Source organism: Salvelinus alpinus, chromosome 15, assembly GCF_045679555.1.
Source record: "Salvelinus alpinus chromosome 15, SLU_Salpinus.1, whole genome shotgun sequence".
In the NCBI taxonomy this organism is placed as follows: domain Eukaryota; kingdom Metazoa; phylum Chordata; class Actinopteri; order Salmoniformes; family Salmonidae; genus Salvelinus; species Salvelinus alpinus.
Window position 1 is genome coordinate 45574734 of NC_092100.1, and position 21673 is coordinate 45596406.

The 21673-nt window shown below is 41.8% G+C and overlaps 2 protein-coding genes across 5 annotated transcripts in view; one reads left to right on the top strand and one right to left on the bottom strand.

The window, feature by feature from the left end:
* Positions 1 to 360: 360 nt before the first annotated feature.
* On the top strand, positions 361 to 13902 carry LOC139540158 (sarcospan-like). Its single transcript, XM_071343749.1, has 3 exons — positions 361 to 958; positions 7697 to 7783; positions 13065 to 13902. Exons 1-3 carry the CDS (start codon positions 698 to 700, stop codon positions 13422 to 13424), a joined length of 708 nt encoding a protein of 235 aa, XP_071199850.1. The 5' UTR covers positions 361 to 697; the 3' UTR covers positions 13425 to 13902.
* Positions 13903 to 18060: 4158 nt separating this feature from the next.
* LOC139540160 (inositol 1,4,5-trisphosphate-gated calcium channel ITPR2-like) overlaps positions 18061 to 21673 on the bottom strand; it is a 163696-nt gene continuing 160083 nt past the window's right edge. For all 4 annotated transcript variants that reach the window (XM_071343751.1, XM_071343752.1, XM_071343750.1 and 1 more), the window contains one exon: positions 18061 to 20924. In XM_071343751.1, the coding sequence (XP_071199852.1) occupies positions 20841 to 20924 (84 nt within the window). In that variant the 3' untranslated portion in view covers positions 18061 to 20840. The remainder of the gene's footprint in view (positions 20925 to 21673) is intronic.

Below are 21673 nucleotides of genomic sequence, written 5' to 3' on the forward strand. Positions count from 1 at the left end.
TCCATGTTTTGATCATTTTAATAGAGGATCAGAGCTACAGTAATGTCCTCACATGTCTCCCGATCACATTACTTCTTCCACTAAATCATGTGACTTTGGCTTCCAGCACTTGGCATGTAATGGTGTAGACAACAGTGATCCAACCACTCTCATTCGAGAATGACGTGGGTGACGTCCTCTGTGCCAATCTTCCTTTAACCCATAGGCCCAACTGCTACTGAACTTGCTTTTTTATTTCAACAAGCTTATTATTAAAGCAAGCTTCCTTCATTTTCTATGCAATTGTCTGTTCACAGTGGTGCTTCTGATCGTGTGTTGGAGTCCCCCCTTGTGTCTTCTCTGCCCCCCCCTTTCCTCCTCTTCTTTTACTCCACAGTGTGCTGCTGCTCTGCTATATGTGGCGCCCGGAGCCGCTCCAGGAATCTGCCCTAAATGTTTTCCATATTAGTTCAGAGCCTTCTCTGGTTCCAAATAGCCTAGCAGCCGAGCAGGGATAATACTGAGAGGAACCCTGAGCAGAGAGGGGAAGGGAACGGGGGGCGTGGCAGGGAGCAGTGTAGCACACTGACAGACAGCACAACGGTAAGACACTGACAAAGAAACGGGAAAGGAAAGAGAGAGAGAAGAGAAAGAGAAAACAACCTCCCAAGGAGCTGAAGAATACGCGCTAGTCTCATCTCAAGGCAGAAGGTGAAGAATGGGAGAAGGAAAGAAGGGATCTGGAGGAGGGGAGAAGAGCGGAGGAGCGCCCCCCATCCAGGAGAAGAAAGGGGGTAGAGCAGAGGAGGGAGGCCCAGCGCCCGAGGATGCTCACAAGTGCTGTGGCTGTCGCTTCCCCCTGCTCATTGCCCTGCTGCAGCTGCTGCTGGGGGTGGCCATCACAGCCGTGGCCTTCCTCATGGTCACCATCAGCCCCTCGCTCCTGGCCAGGGAGACACCACACTGGGCCGGCATCATTGTAAGCATGGACCCGCCTCGTCTTTCTGTATGCATGGACACTTAATATGGCCGTGTGCCACTGTTGTAGCTGCATGGGCCTTTGCCTTAACTGACTTAGGTCCCTATATCCATCTTCAACTCACCTCACTACGTGACTGCATGGATCCTCGTCCTCATCGTCTAACAACCCAATGCAACCTTGTGTATCTACATGCATGTACACTCAATATGGCCACTATTGTTGTCCTGATACTCTACCTACCGTGTCTCGCATGCACTTCACCTACAATGCACACTGGGTTGTACTGCCTCATCCCCCAGAATGTAGCTGAATGGACCTATCTTCTACCTTCATTGCATGCATGGCCTAATGATGTGTATAAACACATACAGTATGTACAGTTGAAGTCGGAAGTTTACATACACTTAGGTTGGAGTCATTAAAACTCGTTTTTCAACCACTCCACACATTTCTTGTTTACAAACTATAGTTTTGGCAAGTTGGTTGGGACATCTACTTTGTGCATGACACAAGTCATTTTTCCAACAATTGTTTACAGACAGATTATTTCACTTATAACTCACTGTATCTCAATTCCAGTGGGTCAGAAGTTTACATACACTCAGTTGACTGTGCCTTTAACAGCTTGGAAAATTCCAGAAAATGATGTCATGGCTTTAGAAGCTTCTGATAGGCTAATTGACATGATTTGAGTCAATTGGAGGTGTACCTGTGGATGTATTTCAAGGCCTAACTTCAAACTCAGTGACTCTTTGCTTGACATCATGGGAAAATCAAAAGAAATCAGCCAAAACCTCAGAAGAAAATTTGTAGATCTCCACAAGTCTGGTTCATCCTTGGGAGCAATTTCCAAACACCTGAAGGTACCACGTTCATCTGTACAAACAATAGTACGCAAGGACAAACACCATGGGACCACGCAGCCGTCATACCGCTCAGGAAGGAGACGCGTTCTGTCTCCTAGAGATGAACGTACTTTGGTGCAAAAAGTGCAAATCAATCCCAGAACAACAGTAAAGGACCTTGTGAAGATGCTGGAGGAAACAGGTACAAAGTATCTATATCCACAGTAAAACGAGTCCTATATCAACATAACCTGAAAGGCAGCTCAGCAAGGAAGAAGCCACTGCTCCAAAACCGCCATAAAAAAGCCAGACTACGGTTTGCAACTGCACATGGGGACAAAGATCGTACTTTTTGGAGAAATGTCCTCTGGTCTGATGAAACAAAAATCGAACTGTTTGGCCATAATGCCCATCGTTACGTTATGTTTGGAGGAAAAAGGGGGAGACTTGCAGGCCAAAGGACACCATCCCAACCGTGAAGCACGGGAGTGGCGGCATCATGTTGTGGGGGTGATTTGCTGCAGGAGGGACTGATGCACTTCACAAAATAGATGGCATCATGAGACAGGAAAATTATGTGGATATATTGAAGCAACATCTCAAGACATCAGTCAGGAAGTTAAAGCTTGGTCGCAAATGGGTCTTCCAAATGGACAATGACCCCAAGCATACTTCCAATGTTGTGGCAAAATGGCTTAAGGACAACAAAGTCAAGGTGTTTGAGTGGCCATCACAAAGCCCTGACCTCAATCCCATAGAACATTTGTGGGCAGAACTGAAAAAGCGTGTGCGAGCAAGGAGGCCTACAAACCTGACACAGTTACACCAGCTCTGTCAGGAGGAATGGGCCAAAATTCACCCAACTTATTGTGGGAAGCTTGTGGAAGGCTACCCGAAATGTTTGATCCAAGTTAAACAATTTAAAGGCAATGCTACCAAATACTAATTGAGTGTATGTAAACTTCTGACCCACTGGGAATGTGATGAAAGAAATAAAAGCTGAAATAAATTATTCTCTCTACTATCATTCTGACATTTCACATTCTTAAAATAAAGTCTTATCTCTCTATTCACACATTATCTTACATTAGTTACATCTAAACTCAAAATAAGGGTTGTTTATCATGCTTTACTGCCTTTTCTATAGCTGTTTTAATGGGAAAGTTCCCCACCTCATATGACACAGAGGTAAACATGACACATGGATAGGATGACTCATAGTCATTTACTAGTGCCATGTGGTTTTACATAGGGAATGATTTCAGATGTACTCCCTATTCAATATGAGTGTAGTGTGCCGTGCAGTGACATACAGTGGCTGTAGTTTTCCATATACCGTTATTTTATTTCTGGCCAGGCAAAAAAATAACTAATGATACCATAAATAACAATTATGATCCAGTTTCAGGTTAAAAGTTGCCTTGTTTGCCTTGTTTTCCTAATGGATGACCCATGTGAACCTTCCTCAGTCGCATCCAACAAATTGGGTGACATTCTAAATGTCAACATGTTGACTGCTACCAATTAGCTTGATGTTATTTTCACATTGGCTCCCTCACTCTCTTACTGTTGATTAGATCGATCTCCTCTAGAAATAGTTAACTGGCTTAAAGAGTTTCTAGGTCATTCTACCACTTCGGTGCCTTTTAAGGAGTGTAACTTGGTCAAAAGAAACGTTTGATTTCATCTCATTTTAACTTTCTGTCATAAAGATGACATTCATAAAAACACGTTTTCCCATTGAATTGAAAAAAATGTTAGTAAGTGCATATTAATTGCCAAATAAAGTAACAGGGTTGACTAACAGGGTTTACGATTTCTTCTTAAATCAGCCATAAATCCCATTGTGACAGGGGGAATGGAAGATTGTTGTGTGCAACAGGGAGTGGCAATTGAATGCAAGCTTCACCATTTTTTATTTATTGTTAAAACATTTCCAGACTGTCTAGCGATTGATAACAGGATTGACGTGTTATGCTCAACCCACTCAGTTTTCCACCACAAAACACCAGAAAATGGCCAAAAAGAGTTGGAACAGCTTTTATTCTATGATTTGACAATTAGATGTTCAATGTTTCTTTTGAAATAAATATTTAAAAACGAATAGTTTCACACTATTAAGACGAGAGTTCACGTAGCAGGGTTGACCTTAAAATGAGGGACAGACGTAATCACTAATCACATTAAATAAATATTAATCTTCAGAAATGAATTTGTTAAAGCAACAAAATAACTAGGGCTTTACAATAATGGGGAAACTTGGAGACGTTTTGTAATTCAGTGGGTAAAAACCTTCCTAGAAGTGACAGAGGATTGACGGAGGGACATGTCAAAATGCTGAATTTGAGCACTTCAGCAAGCGTTTATTCATATTAAAAATCAGATTTATCTAATTCTCTGTGTGGTCTTCATTTGAAATTTCAATATTGGTGCACAATTTCTACTTAAAATATCAAAGGGACGCAAAAGGCACTCATTTCGTGGAAGACCCTTCTATAAGTTTCGAACTTTCCCCCAACTGTAGTCATGGCAACTGTAGTCATGGCAAGACAACAACAACTCTAGAATGCCAGTCAGAGCTGTGGGGCAGTAGCCTCTTACCCTGATCCTTTAGTTTGCTAATGTCTACAGATAAATAAAGCAAATAATACTGAAAGGAACTGAAGGTAGCACTTTACTTTACATTGCCCTTATACCCTACTGTTATTACTGCACAGTAATTGCATCCGGTACAGGTCCTAAACTCAAAAATCATGTCAAACACTACATGCATCTCCTTAGACCCAGATGTATCTCTTATTAGTATTTGTTGTGTGATTATTGTGGCATCAGTAGCCTCTGAAACATTAGAAACCCTCCGACTCGTATAAGACCATACTGGCCCCCTACGCAAGCATATGTTGTAGGCTATCCATGCAAGTAAATGACTATAAATATTTTTTCCTGTCTTCTCTAAGATAAAGTGATTATGTAAAAAAACATTAATTGATAAACAAACATTCTGAGCCAGAGCTAGAGGTAGTTTTGTAATTAAAGGGTTGCCAAACTGGGATTAAAGGGTTGTCAAACTGAGCCATTGGGCCACATTCATATATTGATAGACAAATTAGAGAGATTGTTCAAAATTCTGCAAATATGGACAATAAAATACTTCAAGAGTAACTTTGATGTCCCCTCTACACATCAACAGAAATACAAAAATGGCTATTTCTGTCACGATCATTATAATAAGTGGACCAAAGCGCAGCATGATCTGAGTTCTAAGTGAAACTCAAAGCAAAACAAAACAATAAATCTCAAACGAAACGTGAAGCTAATAATAGTGCTAACAGGCAACTATCCATAGTCAAGATCCCACAAAGCACAAAGGGGAAATGGCTGCCTAAATATGATTCCCAATCAGAGACAACGATAAACAGCTGCCTCTGATTGGGAACCATACCAGGCCAACATAGATGTATAAATCACCTAGATAACCCACCCTAGTCACACCCCGACCTAACCAACATAGAGAATAAAAAGCTCTCTATGGTCAGGGCGTGACAATTTCAGACAAAATACGACTTCATTTCAGTGTTCTATGTCAATGCTTTTCATCCATTTTGATGTGATTTTAACAGAATTTCTCCGTTTTTTTTATTAACACACATTTTCCTACCATTGAAGCCTAATGTTACATTTTTTTTAACAAACTTGAAATTTAAAAAACAGATTATTTTCATAATCAGAGGCCTATTTCAATTACACTAAATATACAAAAGTGTGTTCCCCCTTAAATGAGTGGATTCGGCTAGTTCAGCCACATCCGTTGCTGACAGGTATATAAAATTTAACACACGGCCATGCAATGTCCATAGACAAACATTGGCAGTAGAATGGCTTACTGAAGAGCTCAGTAACTTTCAATGTGGCACCGTCCTAGGATGCCACCTTTCCAACAAGTCAGTTCATCAAATTCCTGCTCTGTTAGAGCTGCCCCAGTCAACTGTAAGTGCTGTTATTGTGAACTGGAAACGTCTAGGAGCAACAAAGGCTCAGCTTCTACATGGTAGGCCACACAAGGTCACAGAATGGGACTGCCGAGTGCTGAAGCGCGTAAAAATCGTCTGTCCTCGGTTGCAACACTCACTATCAAGTTCCAAAATACCTCAGGAAGCTAGTCAGCGCAAGAGCTGTTTGTCGGGAGCTTCATGAAATGGCTTTCCATGGCCGAGCAGCCGCACACAAGCCTAGAATAGCCATGCACAATGCCAAACGTCAGCTGGGGTGGTGTAAAGATCGCCGCCATTGGAAACGGGTTCTCTGGAGTGATGAATCACGTTTCACCATCAGGCAGTCTGACGGACGAATCGGGGTTTGGCGGATGCCAGGAGAATGCCAACTGTAAAGTTTAGTGGAGGAGGAATAATGGTCTGGGGCTGTTTTTCATATTTCGGGCTAAGCCCCTTAGTTACATTGAAGGGAAATCTTAACGCTACATCATACAATGACATTCCAGACGATTCTGTGCTTCCAAATTTGCAATGCCCCTGTGCACGAAGCGAGATCCATACAGAGATGGTTTGTCGAGATCGGTGTGGAAGAACTTTACTGGCCTGCACTTTAACACCTGAACTTTACTGGCCTTTGGAACGCCGACTGCGAGCCAGGCCTAAAGTCCCCGCAGAAATGTTCCAACATCTAGTGGAATCTTCCCAGAAGAGTGGAGGCTGTTAAAGCAGCAAAGGGGGGACCAACTCCATATTAATGCCCATGATTTTGGAATGAGATGTTTGACGAGCAGGTGTCCACATACATTTGGTTACGTAGTGTATTTCTGAAGGGTAATAAAAAACATTTTCCTCATTTGGATCTATGCTTGAGTCTCACAGGGTTAGACGTAATACAACTTACATAACACACAGCATTTCCATATAGAATCTATAGGAAGTACAACGATGAACCCTTTAAGCCCCAAGGCTATAGAGGCCTACTAATGATAGCACAGGGGCCTGACTAGGTATGTTCCCATACCGTCTAATCTAGTATTGTTTTTCTAGGGCAATGTATGGTAGTGAGCATTTCTTTAACATAATCATGTAATCTATGTGAGATACTTCACGTTTGCATTTCTGTAGAGGAAAAAAACAAGTTGTTTTCTCTCAGCTTCCTGTATGCCCTAATTACAGTGTGTACAGATGTGTGCAATCGGAAGCATCTCAGCTCACACAGGGTGCATCCATCTCGGGTTCTGTCCTCACGTGACTCACGACCCGGTGACAAACACGGAGGTCACCAAGATCCTTCTAGAGAATTCTGATTCCTTAAGAACCTGGGGAAAACATTTAAGTTATATGCTGCATGTTAGTCACAAGACTGCAATAGTGTGTTGTCGCAAAAAAGGAGGAAAACGACTTAATTTGCCATAGCATTGATAATGTTATCAGATGACACCTTGGACAATATGATGCTAAAAGTGCACTATATCAATAGCGAACTTGGGATAAACAGCTTGAAGAGGGTTGAAAAGGCCCCTCAGCTGCAAATAAGAGGTTTGCTTGTATGTGTGTGTTAGAAAACCATGGCAACACTTGGTATCAGCAGATCAAATCCTGGGATGAATATCTGTTTATCAGATCCGAATGGATTCAGTTTCCCAATAACACATATGCATTATGATGCAGTTATAATGCACCGTAAGACTTTCATGAGCATGCAAGACACCTACGGTGTCATAATGATCTGGACTAAATACCAGTATATACACCTTTTCAAAGCAGCCTTTGTATTTTTTAAGTACACATTGGAGAATGATGTACTTACCAAGCATACAAGTATATTTTACAAAGAATTTAAGTCAGAGAATAACCCCCACTAAATCCATTTTCCCCTGTGTTCTATGTTTCTCTAGTTGTGTGTGGTCTCCTTGCTGGGCTTCCTCCTATACTGCATCACCTACGTACCAGATGAGAGGACCTCCATGCAATTCATCGCCAAAGTGAGACCCAGAAAATCCTCTGACATAATTTCCTGTCCAACTGAGCGGAGACCAAGGCAAACTCTCTCTAATGGGACAATTAGTCATGTTTATACAGGAGAATGCCATTCATTATCAAACACATGCCCGTCTCATTCAAATCAACCAGGTTGTAGTTAATCAGTTAATCTGATTTCAGTTAATCTGATTTAGACTAATGTGTAGGGCCAATATACTACAAAACAGAGAACATTGATTGCCACATTGACATACTGTAGGCAGACCTGGGTTCAAATACTATTTAAAATATTTAAAATACTTGTTTTAGAAAAGCTGTAGTGCCAGATGGGCGAGGTTTGCACTTTGTGACTATTCTATTACCCTGAACAGAAATATAAATGCAACACGCAACAATTTCAAAGATTTTACTGAGTTACAGTTCATATAAGGAAATCAGTCAATGAATTAGGCCCTAATCTGTGGATTTCACATTACTGGGAATACAGATATGAATCTGTCAGTCACAGACACCTTAAAAAAAAAGTGGGGCGTGGATCAGAAAACCAGTCAGTATCTGGTGTGGCCACCATTTGCCTCATGCAGTGCGACACATCTCCTTCGCATGGAGTTGATCAGGCAGTTGACTGAGGCCTGTGGAATGTTGTCCCACTCCTCTTCAATGGCTGTGCGAAGTTGCTGGATATTGGTGGGAATTGGAATACGCTATCGTGCACGTCGATCCAGAGCATTCCAAACATGCTCAATGGGTAACATGTCTGGTGAGTATGTAGGAACATTTTCAGCTTCCAGGAATTGTGTACAGATCCTAGGGACATTGGGGCCGTGCATTATCATGCTGAAACATGAGGTGATGGCGGAGGATGAATGGCATAACAATGGGCCTTAGGATCTGGTCACGGTATCTCTGTGCATTCACATTGCCATCACTAAATGCAATTGTGTTCATTGTCCATAGCTTATGCCTGCCTGCCCATACCATAACCCCAACCCCACCACCACCATTGGGTACTCTGTTCACAAGGTTGACATCAGCAAACCACTCAGCCACACAACCCCATACACGCTGTCTGCCATTTGTTCGGTACTGTGGAAACCGGGATTCATCCGTGAAGAGCACACTTCTCCAGCGTGCCAGTGGCCATCAAAGGTGAGCGCATTTGGCCACTGTAGTCGGTTATGACGCCGAACTGGTGAGGAGCTTCCCTGAGACGGTTTCTGACAGTTTCTGACATCTTTTGCAGAAATTATTTGGTTGTGCAAAGCCACAGTTTTATCAGCTCCCCGGGCGGCTGGTCTCAGATGATCCCGCAGGTGAAGAAGCCAGATGTGGAGGCCTGGCATGGTTACACGTGGTCTGCGGTTGTGAGGCCGGTTGGACGTACTGCCAAATTCTCTAAAACGATGTTAGAGGCGGCTTATGGTATAGAAATTAACATTCAATTCTCTGGTGGATATTCCTGCAGTCAGCATGCCAATTGCACGCTCCCTCAAAACTTGAGACATCTGTGGCATTGTTTGACAAAACTGGCCTTTTATTGTCCCCAGCACAAGGGGACAATGATCATGCTGTTTAATTAGCTTATTGATATGTCACACCTGTCAGGTGGATGGATTATCTTGGCAAAGGAGAAATGCTCACTAACAGGGATTTAAATACATTTGAGAGAAATAAGCTTTTTGTGCGTATGGAAAATGTCTGGCATCTTTTATTTCAGCTCATGTGTTTATATTTTGGTTCAGTATAGTTCCATTGCAACAGGCAATCTCAATAAAACTCAGATAAAATATTTAAAATTATTTAAAATACAATTTGAACCCAGGTCCGACTAGGGTTGTATGGTTGCACCTTGAATGTGATACTGTATGTACAGTATCGAGAGAAATGCAGAGCACAGCATGCCTACTAGCAAGGCCCTGTAGGAGGCCTATGGGTAGATGAGCACAGTTATTGGACATGACTTCTCATTTAATTGGCCAGACAATGTAGGCAGTTGGAATGTGCAATCAATTAGAGTAGGAATACCACTGTTGCCCATCGTGACTGAGCTGCGTACAAATACAATATTTTCGAAGGCGACTTCCTCCACTCAAAATGTATGTGAAGTAGACATAACGTGAACAATACATTTAAAAAGTAATACAATCAGTGGTGTAAATGTACGCAACAAAATATTCTCCATATTTTTCTTTTCTTTATGTCTTCCTAAAGTTCATAGAACAACATAACATTGAGTACAGCGATATATGAAAGGCTTTGTGATGCTCTTCTTTTTATGTAATTTATGTAGTTCTCCATTTTTCAGAGCTGTTTACATTGCTTTTAACGCCATTTCAAATCAAGCAAGCATCAAACATTACATAATGCTATAAGCAGCATGTAATGGAGTGTAAATACAGTGCGAATCAGGGCTCTGTTACATAACCTGTGGATTTAGATGAAGGGCTAGTGTTATTTTGATTGTACACTGTAATTACATAAACCACACAAAGCCACTCTTGCACATTATCAAGCTGTATTTTAGACCCCGTTTACTCAATGTGGACATACAGGCACCTGCCAAAATAAAGGAAACACCAACAGTGTCTTAATAAGGCGTTGGGCCACCAAAACAGTTTCAATGCGCCTCGGCATAGATTCTACAAGTGTCTGGAACTCTATTGGAGGGATGCGACACTATTCTTCCACAAGAAATTACGTCATTGGTGTTTTTTTTGATGGTGCTGGAAAACACTGTCTCAGGTGCCTTTCCAGAATCTCCCATAAGTGTTCAAATGGGTTGAGATCTGGTGACACACACACACTCCTTTGACACCCCTCTTTCAAAGTCCCCGAGATCATTTCTTCTAACAAAATATGGGCAACTGGGCATTTTTATACATGACCTTAAGCAAGCTGGGATGTTAATTGCTTAATTAACTCAGGAACCAGACATTGTATCCCTAATTTACTCAAGTGTTTCCTTTATTTTGGCAGTTACTTGTACAAAGACAAATACAGTCGTGGCCAAAAGTTTTGAGAATGACACAAATATTAATTTTCAAAGTTTGCTGCTTCAGTGTCTTTAGATATTTTTGTCAGATGTTACTATGGAATACTGAAGTATAATTACAAGCATTTCATAAGTGTCAAAGACTTATTGACAATTACATGAAGTTGATGCAAAGAGTCAATATTTGCAGTTTTGACACTTCTTTTTCAAGACCTCTGCAATCCGCCCTGGCCTGCTGTCATTTAACTTCTGGACCACATTCTTACTGATGGTAGCCCATTCTTGCATAGTCAGTACTTGGAGTTTGTCAGAATTTGTGGGTTTTTGTTTGTCCATCCGCCTCTTGAGGATTGACCACAAGTTCTCAATGGGATTAAGGTCTGGGGAGTTTCCTGGCCATGGACCCAAAATATTGATGTTTTGTTCCCCAAGCCACTTAGTTATCACTTTTGCCTTATGGCAAGGTGCTCCATCATGCTGGAAAAGGCATTGTTCGTCACCAAACTGTTCCTGGATGGTTGGGAGAAGTTGCTCTCGGAGGATGTGTTGGTACCATTCTTTATTCATGGCTGTGTTCTTAGGCAAAATTGTGAGTGAGCCCACTCCCTTGGCTGAGAAGCAACCCCACACATGAATGGTCTCAGGATCCTTTACTGTTGGCTTGACACAGGACTTATGGTAGCGCTCACCTTGTCTTCTCCGGACAAGCTTTTTTCCAGATGCCCCAAACAATCGGAAAGGGGATTCATCAGGGAAAATGACTTTACCCCTGTACCTTTTGCAGAATATCAGTCTGTCCCTGATGTTTTTCCTGGAGAGAAGTGGCTTCTTTGCTGCCCTTCTTGACACCAGGCCATCCTCCAAAAGCCTTCGCCTCACCGTGTGTGCAGATGCACTCACACCTGCCTGCTGCCATTCCTGAGCAAGCTCTGTAATGGTGGTGCTCCGATCCCACAGCTGAATCCACTTTAGGAGACGGTCCTGGCGCTTGCTGGACTTTCTTGTGCGCCCTGAAGCCTTCTTCACAACAATTGAACCACTCTCCTTGAAGTTCTTGATTATCTGATAAATGGTTGATTTAGGTGCAATCTTACTGGTAGCAATATCCTTGCAAGTGAAGCCCTTTTTGTGCAAAGCAATGATGACGGCACGTGTTTCCTTGCAGGTAACCATGGTTGACAGAGGAAGAACAATGATTCCAAGCACCACCCTCCTTTTGAAGCTTCCAGTCTGTTATTTGAACTCAATCAGCATGACAGAGTGATCTCCAGCCTTGTCCTCGTCAACACTCACACCTGTGTTAACGAGAGAATCACTAACATGATGTCAGCTGGTCCTTTTGTGGCAGGGCTGAAATGCCTTGGAAATGTTTTTGGGGATTCAGTTAATTTGCACAGCAAAGAGGGACTCTGCAATTCATCTCTTCATAACATTCTGGAGTATATGCAAATTCCCATCATACAAACTGAGGCAGCAGACTTTGTGAAAATTAATATTTGTGTCATTCTCAAAACCTTTGGCCACGACTGTACACAGCATGTGGATAAAGGTAAAGTGGGAGGCTGCAGGGGATTCTCACAGGAACACTGTCTACTTAATGCAGTCAGTCCTCCTTTTCAACTAGAATGTTTTTTGTGTGTGAAAATAACTGAATTCTTTTGAAAATGACCCCTGATGACATCATAGGGGGTGATTTTCTTATATAAGCTAATTGACTACATTTAGGTTTTCAAATACGGAAACACTGGTATGGTGCTGCTGTGCTGGACATAATGAACATGAGGTTAAAAAGTGGTGAAGTTCCCCTTTAAGACAGTCTTGCTCTGTGAGGTTCTACCTCTGGCCGGTAGCCAGGATCTGCAGGTATTTATTGGCTGCTTTGAGGGGAGATAATCGTTAGCAGACAGAAACCTATTTGGATTGGAAACTGATATGGCTAGAGTGGGCATACCTGGTTCACTATGGCCTGCTAACACTTAAGCCACTTCAATCAGTCATTGAATGTGCTACAGTAAGCTGAGTAAAGACATAGAGCTCCAGTCATCTTAGCTCTAGTGTAGACAACCAGGGTCATGTTCAGGCTCCAACACAGAAAAAGCTTTGAAATATTGTTGTTATTGGTAGTCTGTCCTCGGTTTCAAAACATTTATATCAATTGGTGCTAAACATGACCCTGCAGTGGTCCTTAAGGATGACCTCCCTCTAAGTATTTATCCCCCACTATGCTTAGCTATGCTATGATTCACTACACCACAACACACAAGCTCACTTCCTCTCCTCTCCTCCTCCAGCTGCTGTACTTCATCCTGTGCACAGTGGGCCTGGTCCTCTCTGTCCTGGTCATGGCCTTCTCTGGCCACCATTATGCTCAGACCAACGGCTTCAGGTGCCTGGAGGTGGGAGACGACTGCGTGTGCACCCTGGACCCCCACGACCCAATCGCCAGGACCTTCACCTACGTGGGAGTCAGCGACTGCGGAGAGGTCACAGGCACCCTGAAGTTGTACTTCCTGCTTCAGATTGCCCTGAACCTGACCCAGGCCCTGGTGTGTGCACTGGGGGCCTTCGTCATGTGGAAGCACCGCTACCAGGTGTTCTTTGTGGGGCTACAGATGGGCTCACCCTCCTTCCAGCACTGGCAGAAGGTCTGATGGGAAATTTAGAAAAAAAGAGGCCCATGATGATGCTGATACCACTATTGATGGTAGAGTAAGGTGGAGAGCAGCCAATCAACATTTCGGCTCATTTTACTTGAATGGACAGAGATGTATTACACAAAACACTTTGGTGTGTGCATAAGTGTGTGTGTTTTGGTTGTTCTCGATCATATTTACATTTTGGGGTGGTTGACTTCTTCTATAATGGCTTTTCGCACAACTTTTATATACTGTGTGGAGAACTTTATTCGCAGTTGCCAATGCTACATGAGATACTGTATTTCTAATAGATGAAGAAAATATTCAAAACTATGAAACTGTCAGTTTTTGAATGATCTACCATGATGTTCAATGTATTTTTGTCAGGGTTTTCAAAAATAATTCAGCAAAAATCTTTATTATGCCTTTACAATTGAATGTATACAATCTATAATAGTGTTGATTATGTTACAATTAAAGCAAACTCAAGACACTTTTCTCATACTGTGGTCGTAAAAACGATTCTTGCTGTGCAAGTATTCAACTCTATAATCTTCTATCATACTGCTGTTTAGAACTGTGGGGAATGCTATTGTTTTCAACCCCAATCGGCCTTCAACTTGAGATACTCAATGAGAGTGGGCAGCACTGAGCTAGCCTGCAACATCACTTCCTGGAGTAGCTCAAACTGAGCATGTTATCAAAAGACAGCGCAGTATGAAGATATGCAAAAACTGCTTCTCCAATAAAAATCCCCGATTACATTGTAGGCGATGTCATGGCGAAGTTCATGTACAGAAAGACGTCATCGGGTCTAACGGTTCGTCAATTCAAAAGGGACTCCTTCGATATCAAGTTGCTTTTGACAAAAACGTGTCACTTTCACAGGGTTGGAGTAATAACATGTTCAACTACTTAAGACATTGGCTCGAATCTAGGTTGTGGATTTAGATTGAGAAAATTACTAATTAAGGAAGTATTTCACTTCTCTCATCGACTTCTCAAACCCCGGACAGGTCTGCTTGGTCTGTTTCGCAAGCGTTCCCGGAAGTCACGCGAAATTGCGCCTCTGGGATTAGGAACTGCGATGTTATGTTTTGAGAATCCCCCCCAAGTGATTCCATTTTAGCTAAAACAGATTTCCCGAGCTTCAAATGCACTGTTGAGTCTTCACATAGGAATAAATGGTGTGACGTCATCAATGGCTTTGTACATTCATATACAGTCAATGGTTCAACTGCATCGGTAGAGGGTGAGGAGCAGGGTGGAACATAAGTGAGGGAATTATGCTCTCTTTTTGCAATTGCATATTTAGCACTTGACTTTGATTATGATGGACTATCACACAAACAGTGGTACATATTTTGTAATAGCCTAGAATTACACAAAATACAGTATTTTTGGGCAAAAGAGGCTACTCATTTTATCTTTCCTTTCAGCCAATAGATGCGTCTGTAGCATTTGGGGCTGTTGACATAATACCATCATTGTATGAATCAGGGAAAACCCCTTACTGAATACAGCAGTACAGCCTGGTGTGTTATTGCATTTACTAACCACTCAGAGTGGAGACATACTGGTGAAGGGAGGAGGCATGTGGAGGCTATCAACAATACCAGTGGCCTCCAGTCATGACTCAAGCAGCCAGGCAAAACCAAAACTGCTGCAACCGCAGGGGGGGGGGCTGGGCTGGGGAGGGGTAGGTAAAGGGGTACTCAGACAGACAACTGAACTGTGCCACCCCAAGAGGGAAACTAAGTTTATATGGCTCATTTAGCTGGATAGTGTCCTTCCAATAGTGAAGACGTTAAATCAGTTGTCCAAAGGTTTGGTGTATGTTGTCTTATGCTAAATGAACTTAGGTGGATTGTAGATCACATTTTAGGTGCTGGTAGTGGACAGCATTTACCTATGACACATCTAGGGACTAGAGCAGCATGAAAAACAGAAGCAGAAAATATGAGGAGAATTTGAGCTAATGAGTGGTGGTGGTAACATGGTAATTACTGTGCATTAGAGATACTATAGTCGAGTCTTTGTACATAATACACGAAGATAAGTGTTTGAGAATAGCAAAATCTGTGTTTTATCTTCAATAGACGCCTTATTACTGGTGCTTGAGCATTTCGTGTCATTTACATGTACATTAGAGAAAGAACTACTGCTGATGTCCGTGTACATTTTCTAAGCCTTTTAGCATGGTCTCACTTTTACTTTGAATAAATGGTGTTGACTTTTAAGTCCTTAAATAGCAGTTGTATTATTTGTGTTGCATGCAATCCTACCTCAACTATTCTTAACCCAATCCTGAAATACTGTTGATGAAAAGTATGTGAATGAATGCGTTTTGCCTGCGAGCTACAGTATCACACCAGCTATCACTGAAGACGGACAGCTTGCGAGGGAAACATAACTATCTGAGCCGGAGTCTTTTTAGTCAATCACTGGAAGGGATAAGGCTGTACAAAAGTACACTACAGCAGCGTGTTATCAGATTAAGTGAGAAAGTTAGAGGGCCTGGGCCATGTTCATTAGGCACCAAACGGAAGAAAACAGGGACCTAGTTCTGTCCAATAAGAACAGCTTGTTTTTCATTTTCTGTTGAAAAACGCTAAACACTATTTTGCTATGGTGAATATAGCCCTGATTTTTTTGATAGGCCTGAGGGTGTTATGAACTATCATGTGACCACACCGCATCATTATTCATGACAGCATGACATAGGAAGTCATGTGCAGCCCATCACGAGGGGGATGTATTTAAACAAATTACAGTTAAGAGTTATTTTCCTCCCACAAAATCTGTTATCCTTCCTTTGAACCGGCAAACACCTGCTTGAAATTGCCATTGATTTGCTAGTGGTGAAAAACAGAAAGGTATCTGATCTGTTGTCCAGTGCATTTCTTCTGACCCTTTGAAAGGGGAGATGAATGTGGGAGATAAATGAGGTGATCAATTTCTCTATTGGCACTTTATTGGATCAACCTTCACTTAGTGGGAGCAGAACACTTTCAAGTAAGTAAAATTCTATGAAAAAAAGTGACATTACCAGAGGCGTGACTAATAGGATTATGTTAGAGCAGTTTCACTTCAATAATGGCCACCTGCAACTGGCATAACTCAAACTGGAGAAGAAAAAAAATGTGCCCAAATTACTTGGGAAACAGAAATTGGCATTTGAGCAGAACAAAATCACCTATCAGTTGCTCAACATAGCATTTGAAAATACTTGTTTTTCTTTTGTCACACTACAACACATAAACATATTTTGTTTGTCACACTACAACACCTGCCTCCAAACACAATAAACACAACATCCAAATCATCACTGTGGCTCAGTCCCAGAGGTGTTTGTGGCATAATATCCTGTTTATTGTCCTACTACTATTGGGTGGGTCTGAGTTCACGCTGACTAAACAACACGTGACTTTGGTCGGGGGCTGCCAGTGTCGAGAGACTCCGGTGTCCAGCTCAAGTGCACGCAATGTGTTGTTCACATGCACAAAACGTGTACAGTTTGTCAGAATAACAGTGAGTCATAAGGGTACAGTAACACATATCGATCTGGGGGTGATAACCCATTACATTACAGCAGTATGTTTTCAGACTCCGAGCAGCACAAGTGGAAAGACTGTAGTTATTCTCTTTCTGATCCTGACACAGAACCTTACACCACTACTAGCTACTAAAAAATACATTAGTCCAATGGCAGTTAGGACACGTCCAACAGAAGCAGTAGATTAACTATGGTGGCATCTGCCATGCCATTTCAATTGTATGAGAGAAATTATTGTTTGAGGAATATATGGCTGAAATTTTCCAGGTCATTGGAATATAAAAAAACAAAGCAGTGGATGTTTGTGTATGAATGCACCATACAGTACCGACAGAGCCAGGGTAGGCATGTCCCATCGCCCCCTCTCTCCTTCCCTCCCCTCCTAGTCGGAGCATTCCAGATCTGCTGGACTTTCCCCTTCCTGCCTTGCTCGGTGACAGCTGTGGGCTATTATGGTACCGCGTGCAGCTAATTTTAATGGCTGTGTCACAGAGGCGGCGTGAGAGAATGCAGCCCCGCCAGCGTCAACAAGAACAGAACCATCTCTGGACATGAGCCCTGTCCAAGCGGGAGGAGGGGGGGGTGCCCTCCATTTAGATCAAACAGGGGGGGGGCGGGGGGGAAATCACATGTCTAGATTATAAAACAACTTGGAAACAATTCAAGCCTTACATTCATTAATGACCTCGCACGTGTTGCGTTATCCAACTGTACACGGATTCCTTGTCTGTCCTACCACTGTAAACCATTTCATTTGATATCTTTAAATCAGAGAAAATTAGCTCATTTGGAATTAAGGTGAATTTGAGTCACACAGACATATTTCCAGTCATTCATCTTGATCTTTCCAAACAGGCTAAAGTAAAAAATGACAAAAGATAACGCTGATCCAAAGTCCACATCAGGCTTCTTATGAGTGTTAAGCAGATGCACTGAGCAGAACGGTTGCGGTGTGATCGTTAAAGTATGATGTTTATTGTGGTGTGTGTACTGTGTATGTGCGCAAGTGGCCCACAACGGTAGGACAAACATGAATTCAACCCAAAGACTGCTGACTAAATACACAGAGACAGTGATTAAATCAAGGCAAAAACATCCATTCTTATCTTATCATAGATTTATTACATTATAACAGCTCAACAACATTAAATACACAATCTGTTTAGAGAAAACTGTCAAAGGGCATTCCACTCTGGAGTGCATACATACTGTTATGTGATTGTGTGACATTAAAAAGTTTACACATATATTGAATTGCATTCCATTTGACTGAGTGAGATGACTTTACATGGCTGAGTACAAAAAAACAGAGAATGAATACAGTATGAGATTGAGTCCCATGGTTATGTCCCGGGCCATATGGAATAGGGGGTCATTTGGGAAACACCCATGACTACAGTATTATGCAACATCTTTATCAACATGAGTGACTGTTTCTGGGTCATTCCATGAAATGAGTCCCTTTTCGTCCCTTAATAGAAATTGTGAACCAATTTTGAATTTAAATTCTATATTAAATGAAGTGCCATTTAATATAGACCACATGGATAATTCAATAAATATTTTTTTTATATGAATAAATTCAGCATTTTGACATGTACCCTCTGTGACTTCTAGGAAGATTTTAACCCACTTGATCCCAAAATGTCTCCAAGTTGTCTCCATCATTCTAAAGCCCTAGATATTTTGTTGCTTTCACAGTCCTTTCTGGAAATTGTTTATTTGAGGCAATTCGTGGTTCATTTTAAAGGTAAAAAACCCTGTCCCTCATTTTAAAGGTAAAAAACCCTGTCCCTCATTTTAAAGGTCAACCCCGTTATGTGAACTGAACTCTCATTTTAATATGGTAATATGATTTGAATAATTTTTTCAAAAGGAACTTTCAACATCTACTAGTCTGATCACAGTGTAAAAACAGGTGAGCTGGTTCTACTCTTTTGATCATTTTCTGCTGTTTTGTGGTGGAAAACCGAGTGGGTCGTGCAGAACATGTCAACCCTGTTACCCATAGATAGACAGGATAGAAATGTTTAAACAATTAAAAAACATTTGTGAAGCTTGCATTCAATTGCCACTCCCTGTTGCATACAACAAGCTTCCATTCCCCCTGTAACAAAGGGATTTATGCCTGATTTAAGACGAAATCACCCGGTTACAGCCAACCCTGCTACGGTCAACCCTGTTACGGCCAACCCTGCTATTTTATTTGGTACTTAATAGGCACCTACCACAGTCATTTTTTTATTTAACCTCTTGAAATGGGAAAACATGTTTTTTAATTAAGTTGAACATGTACTCTTCATGACAGAATGTTTTTTTTCAGCAAGTTATACTACCCAAAAGGGACTCATTTCGTGGAACGACCTATCTACTGTATTGTACACAAGCACATTATCTTTAGACAGTGGTGAATACATTCTGTACCAATATAAGACTTTGAATCACAAGGACTTTCAAGTAAATTCCACACAGATAATCAGATTATCTTCATATACATTTTTTCACTGCGTTATTTCTAGACTATGTACAACATTTGTAGAAAGTAATGAAGTGCAGCGATTGCATTATCATGGATGACACTTCTTTGAGAGGAAAGGCGGTAATACTTTACTTGAACTCAGCGGCGTAACGCTTCGCAACAACGTCTTTAACATGTCTTGAAGCTTCACAGTAGGAGGCTAACTACTGCAATATGTAAATATATGTGTCATAACATTGTCATAGTATATCCTTTAGAAATGACATATGCATTGAATCTTTACTACATGTTTATGACACAGCTATGAAGCATTATTGCGGCTAGTTGAAGTAAAGTGTCACCAAAAAGTATTGTCACAGGCAATCCGTTTCTCCAGTTGTATGTTAACATTTTTTTTTAAAGAATAATTTTTAAATTAGTGCAGGCCACTGAGAACATTGACTATCCCGGTCATTATGATTAAGATGATGAAGCAATGCTACCACATAAGGCAGCCACGCGGTAAGTTTAGCAATTTCTATTCCACAGTAAAAAAAAAAAAAAAAAAGTATTATTCTCCAGTTACATTCATGAGTTAACAGGTCATATTAAAACAAAACAAAAGAGAATAGATAGCCTGGTCCCAGATCTGTTTGTGCGGTCTTGCCAACTCATATTATCATTGTCATAGGAGTTGGCAAGACCGCACAAACAGATCTGGGACCAGGCTAGGAAGAAAATACTTTACCTTAAAATTACACGTATACCCTTTCCCAAAAGGGCTATTCAATAATACAAGGAGCAACCCCTCCAACGTCTAAACAGAGCTGAACTACACCAACCACCCAATGTACCAATACCTGACCTGGGTATAGCCCAGTCTCTGTCTTCATCTGTCAGACAGACACAGTGCACTGAGAATACTGAAGGAAGAGTGTAGCTGCCCACAGGGCCACAGTACTTAACCTTTAACCCTCTTCCTTGACCTACAGGCTGCAGTCAGTCTGCTGCAGCCTGGCATAGTGACGCATGCCTTGCATCTCATTCAGTCTCACTCATAGAGCAGAAGGACTTATATGGGATGATCAGAATGACTGTGCAGCTTGTGTTGTTCTAAAGGCACAAATCACTGTACTGTTCTATGTGGGAGGGTGATGCTGGGTGAGTCGTCTGAGGACTCAGTCTAAGAACGAGGCACTGATTGCTTTGAATACAAGGCACTGTTTGAGTAAAGGCTCCATAAAACGGATAACATTGTGTGTGTGTGTGTGTGTGTGTGTGTGTGTGTGTGTGTGTGTGTGTGTGTGTGTGTGTGTGTGTGTGTGTGTGTGTGTGTGTGTGTGTGTGTGTGTGTGTGTGTGTGGTTACTGTGTGTACCTCCAGCAGAGTTCTCTGTGATAAGGGGGCCCCGGGCCCCTCAGTGTGCTGGGATATGGTGGTTGTTGACTCCATGAGTCCCCAGGAAGCCCAGCCTCTGTTTATTCTTCCTTTGCTCTGTCATCTGTGGAGAAGATAAGGAAAGAAGAACTTATTCAATATAAGCTACACACAGCATTGCCAGTTTGGGCAGTGTCAATGGAATCTGGCAATGTAGCCTACAAATAGTCAAGACTCAGCCCAGGTTACACCGACAGTAATCTCAGAACGCAGAATCCAATCTCGGCTTTACTAATTTGTGTACATTTTAGGCAATTTGTGGGATAGTTCCTAACTGAAATGTGGTAATGTCCAAAGGAGTCCATTTGAGATGTCCATCTTTCCAGGATAACTTTTCACCGTCTTTAGTTTACACTTCATAACATGGTTCCTGATATTCACCATTAGTGAGAAGAAACACAATGTACCGGTCAGTATCTGTAATCTCTGTTCTGAAGACCTGGCTCAGCTCTCGGTGTTCACACATGGCCGGAAAAAGCCTCTGTCCTTAATTATCCTCGATTTCCTGTCTTACATATTCACCCTGCACAATGTAATATTCCAGAAACAATTGTCTGTCTTGAGACAAGTCCTTAACAATCTTCCTAGGTAAACACAGTATAGTCTGCGATACCATGAACACCAGCACTCTGATTCCTCATAGGTTGGTAAATCAATCAATCAATCACAACCCATGACTCCTGTTCCAGCTCTGTTTTTACTGTGAAGTTATTTTCTCTATTGGAGTATAAGAGGGCTCAGTTCACAAAACAACATGCAGGAGGTCAATGTTCCAGCTCTGTTTTTACTGTGAAGTTATTTTCTCTATTGGAG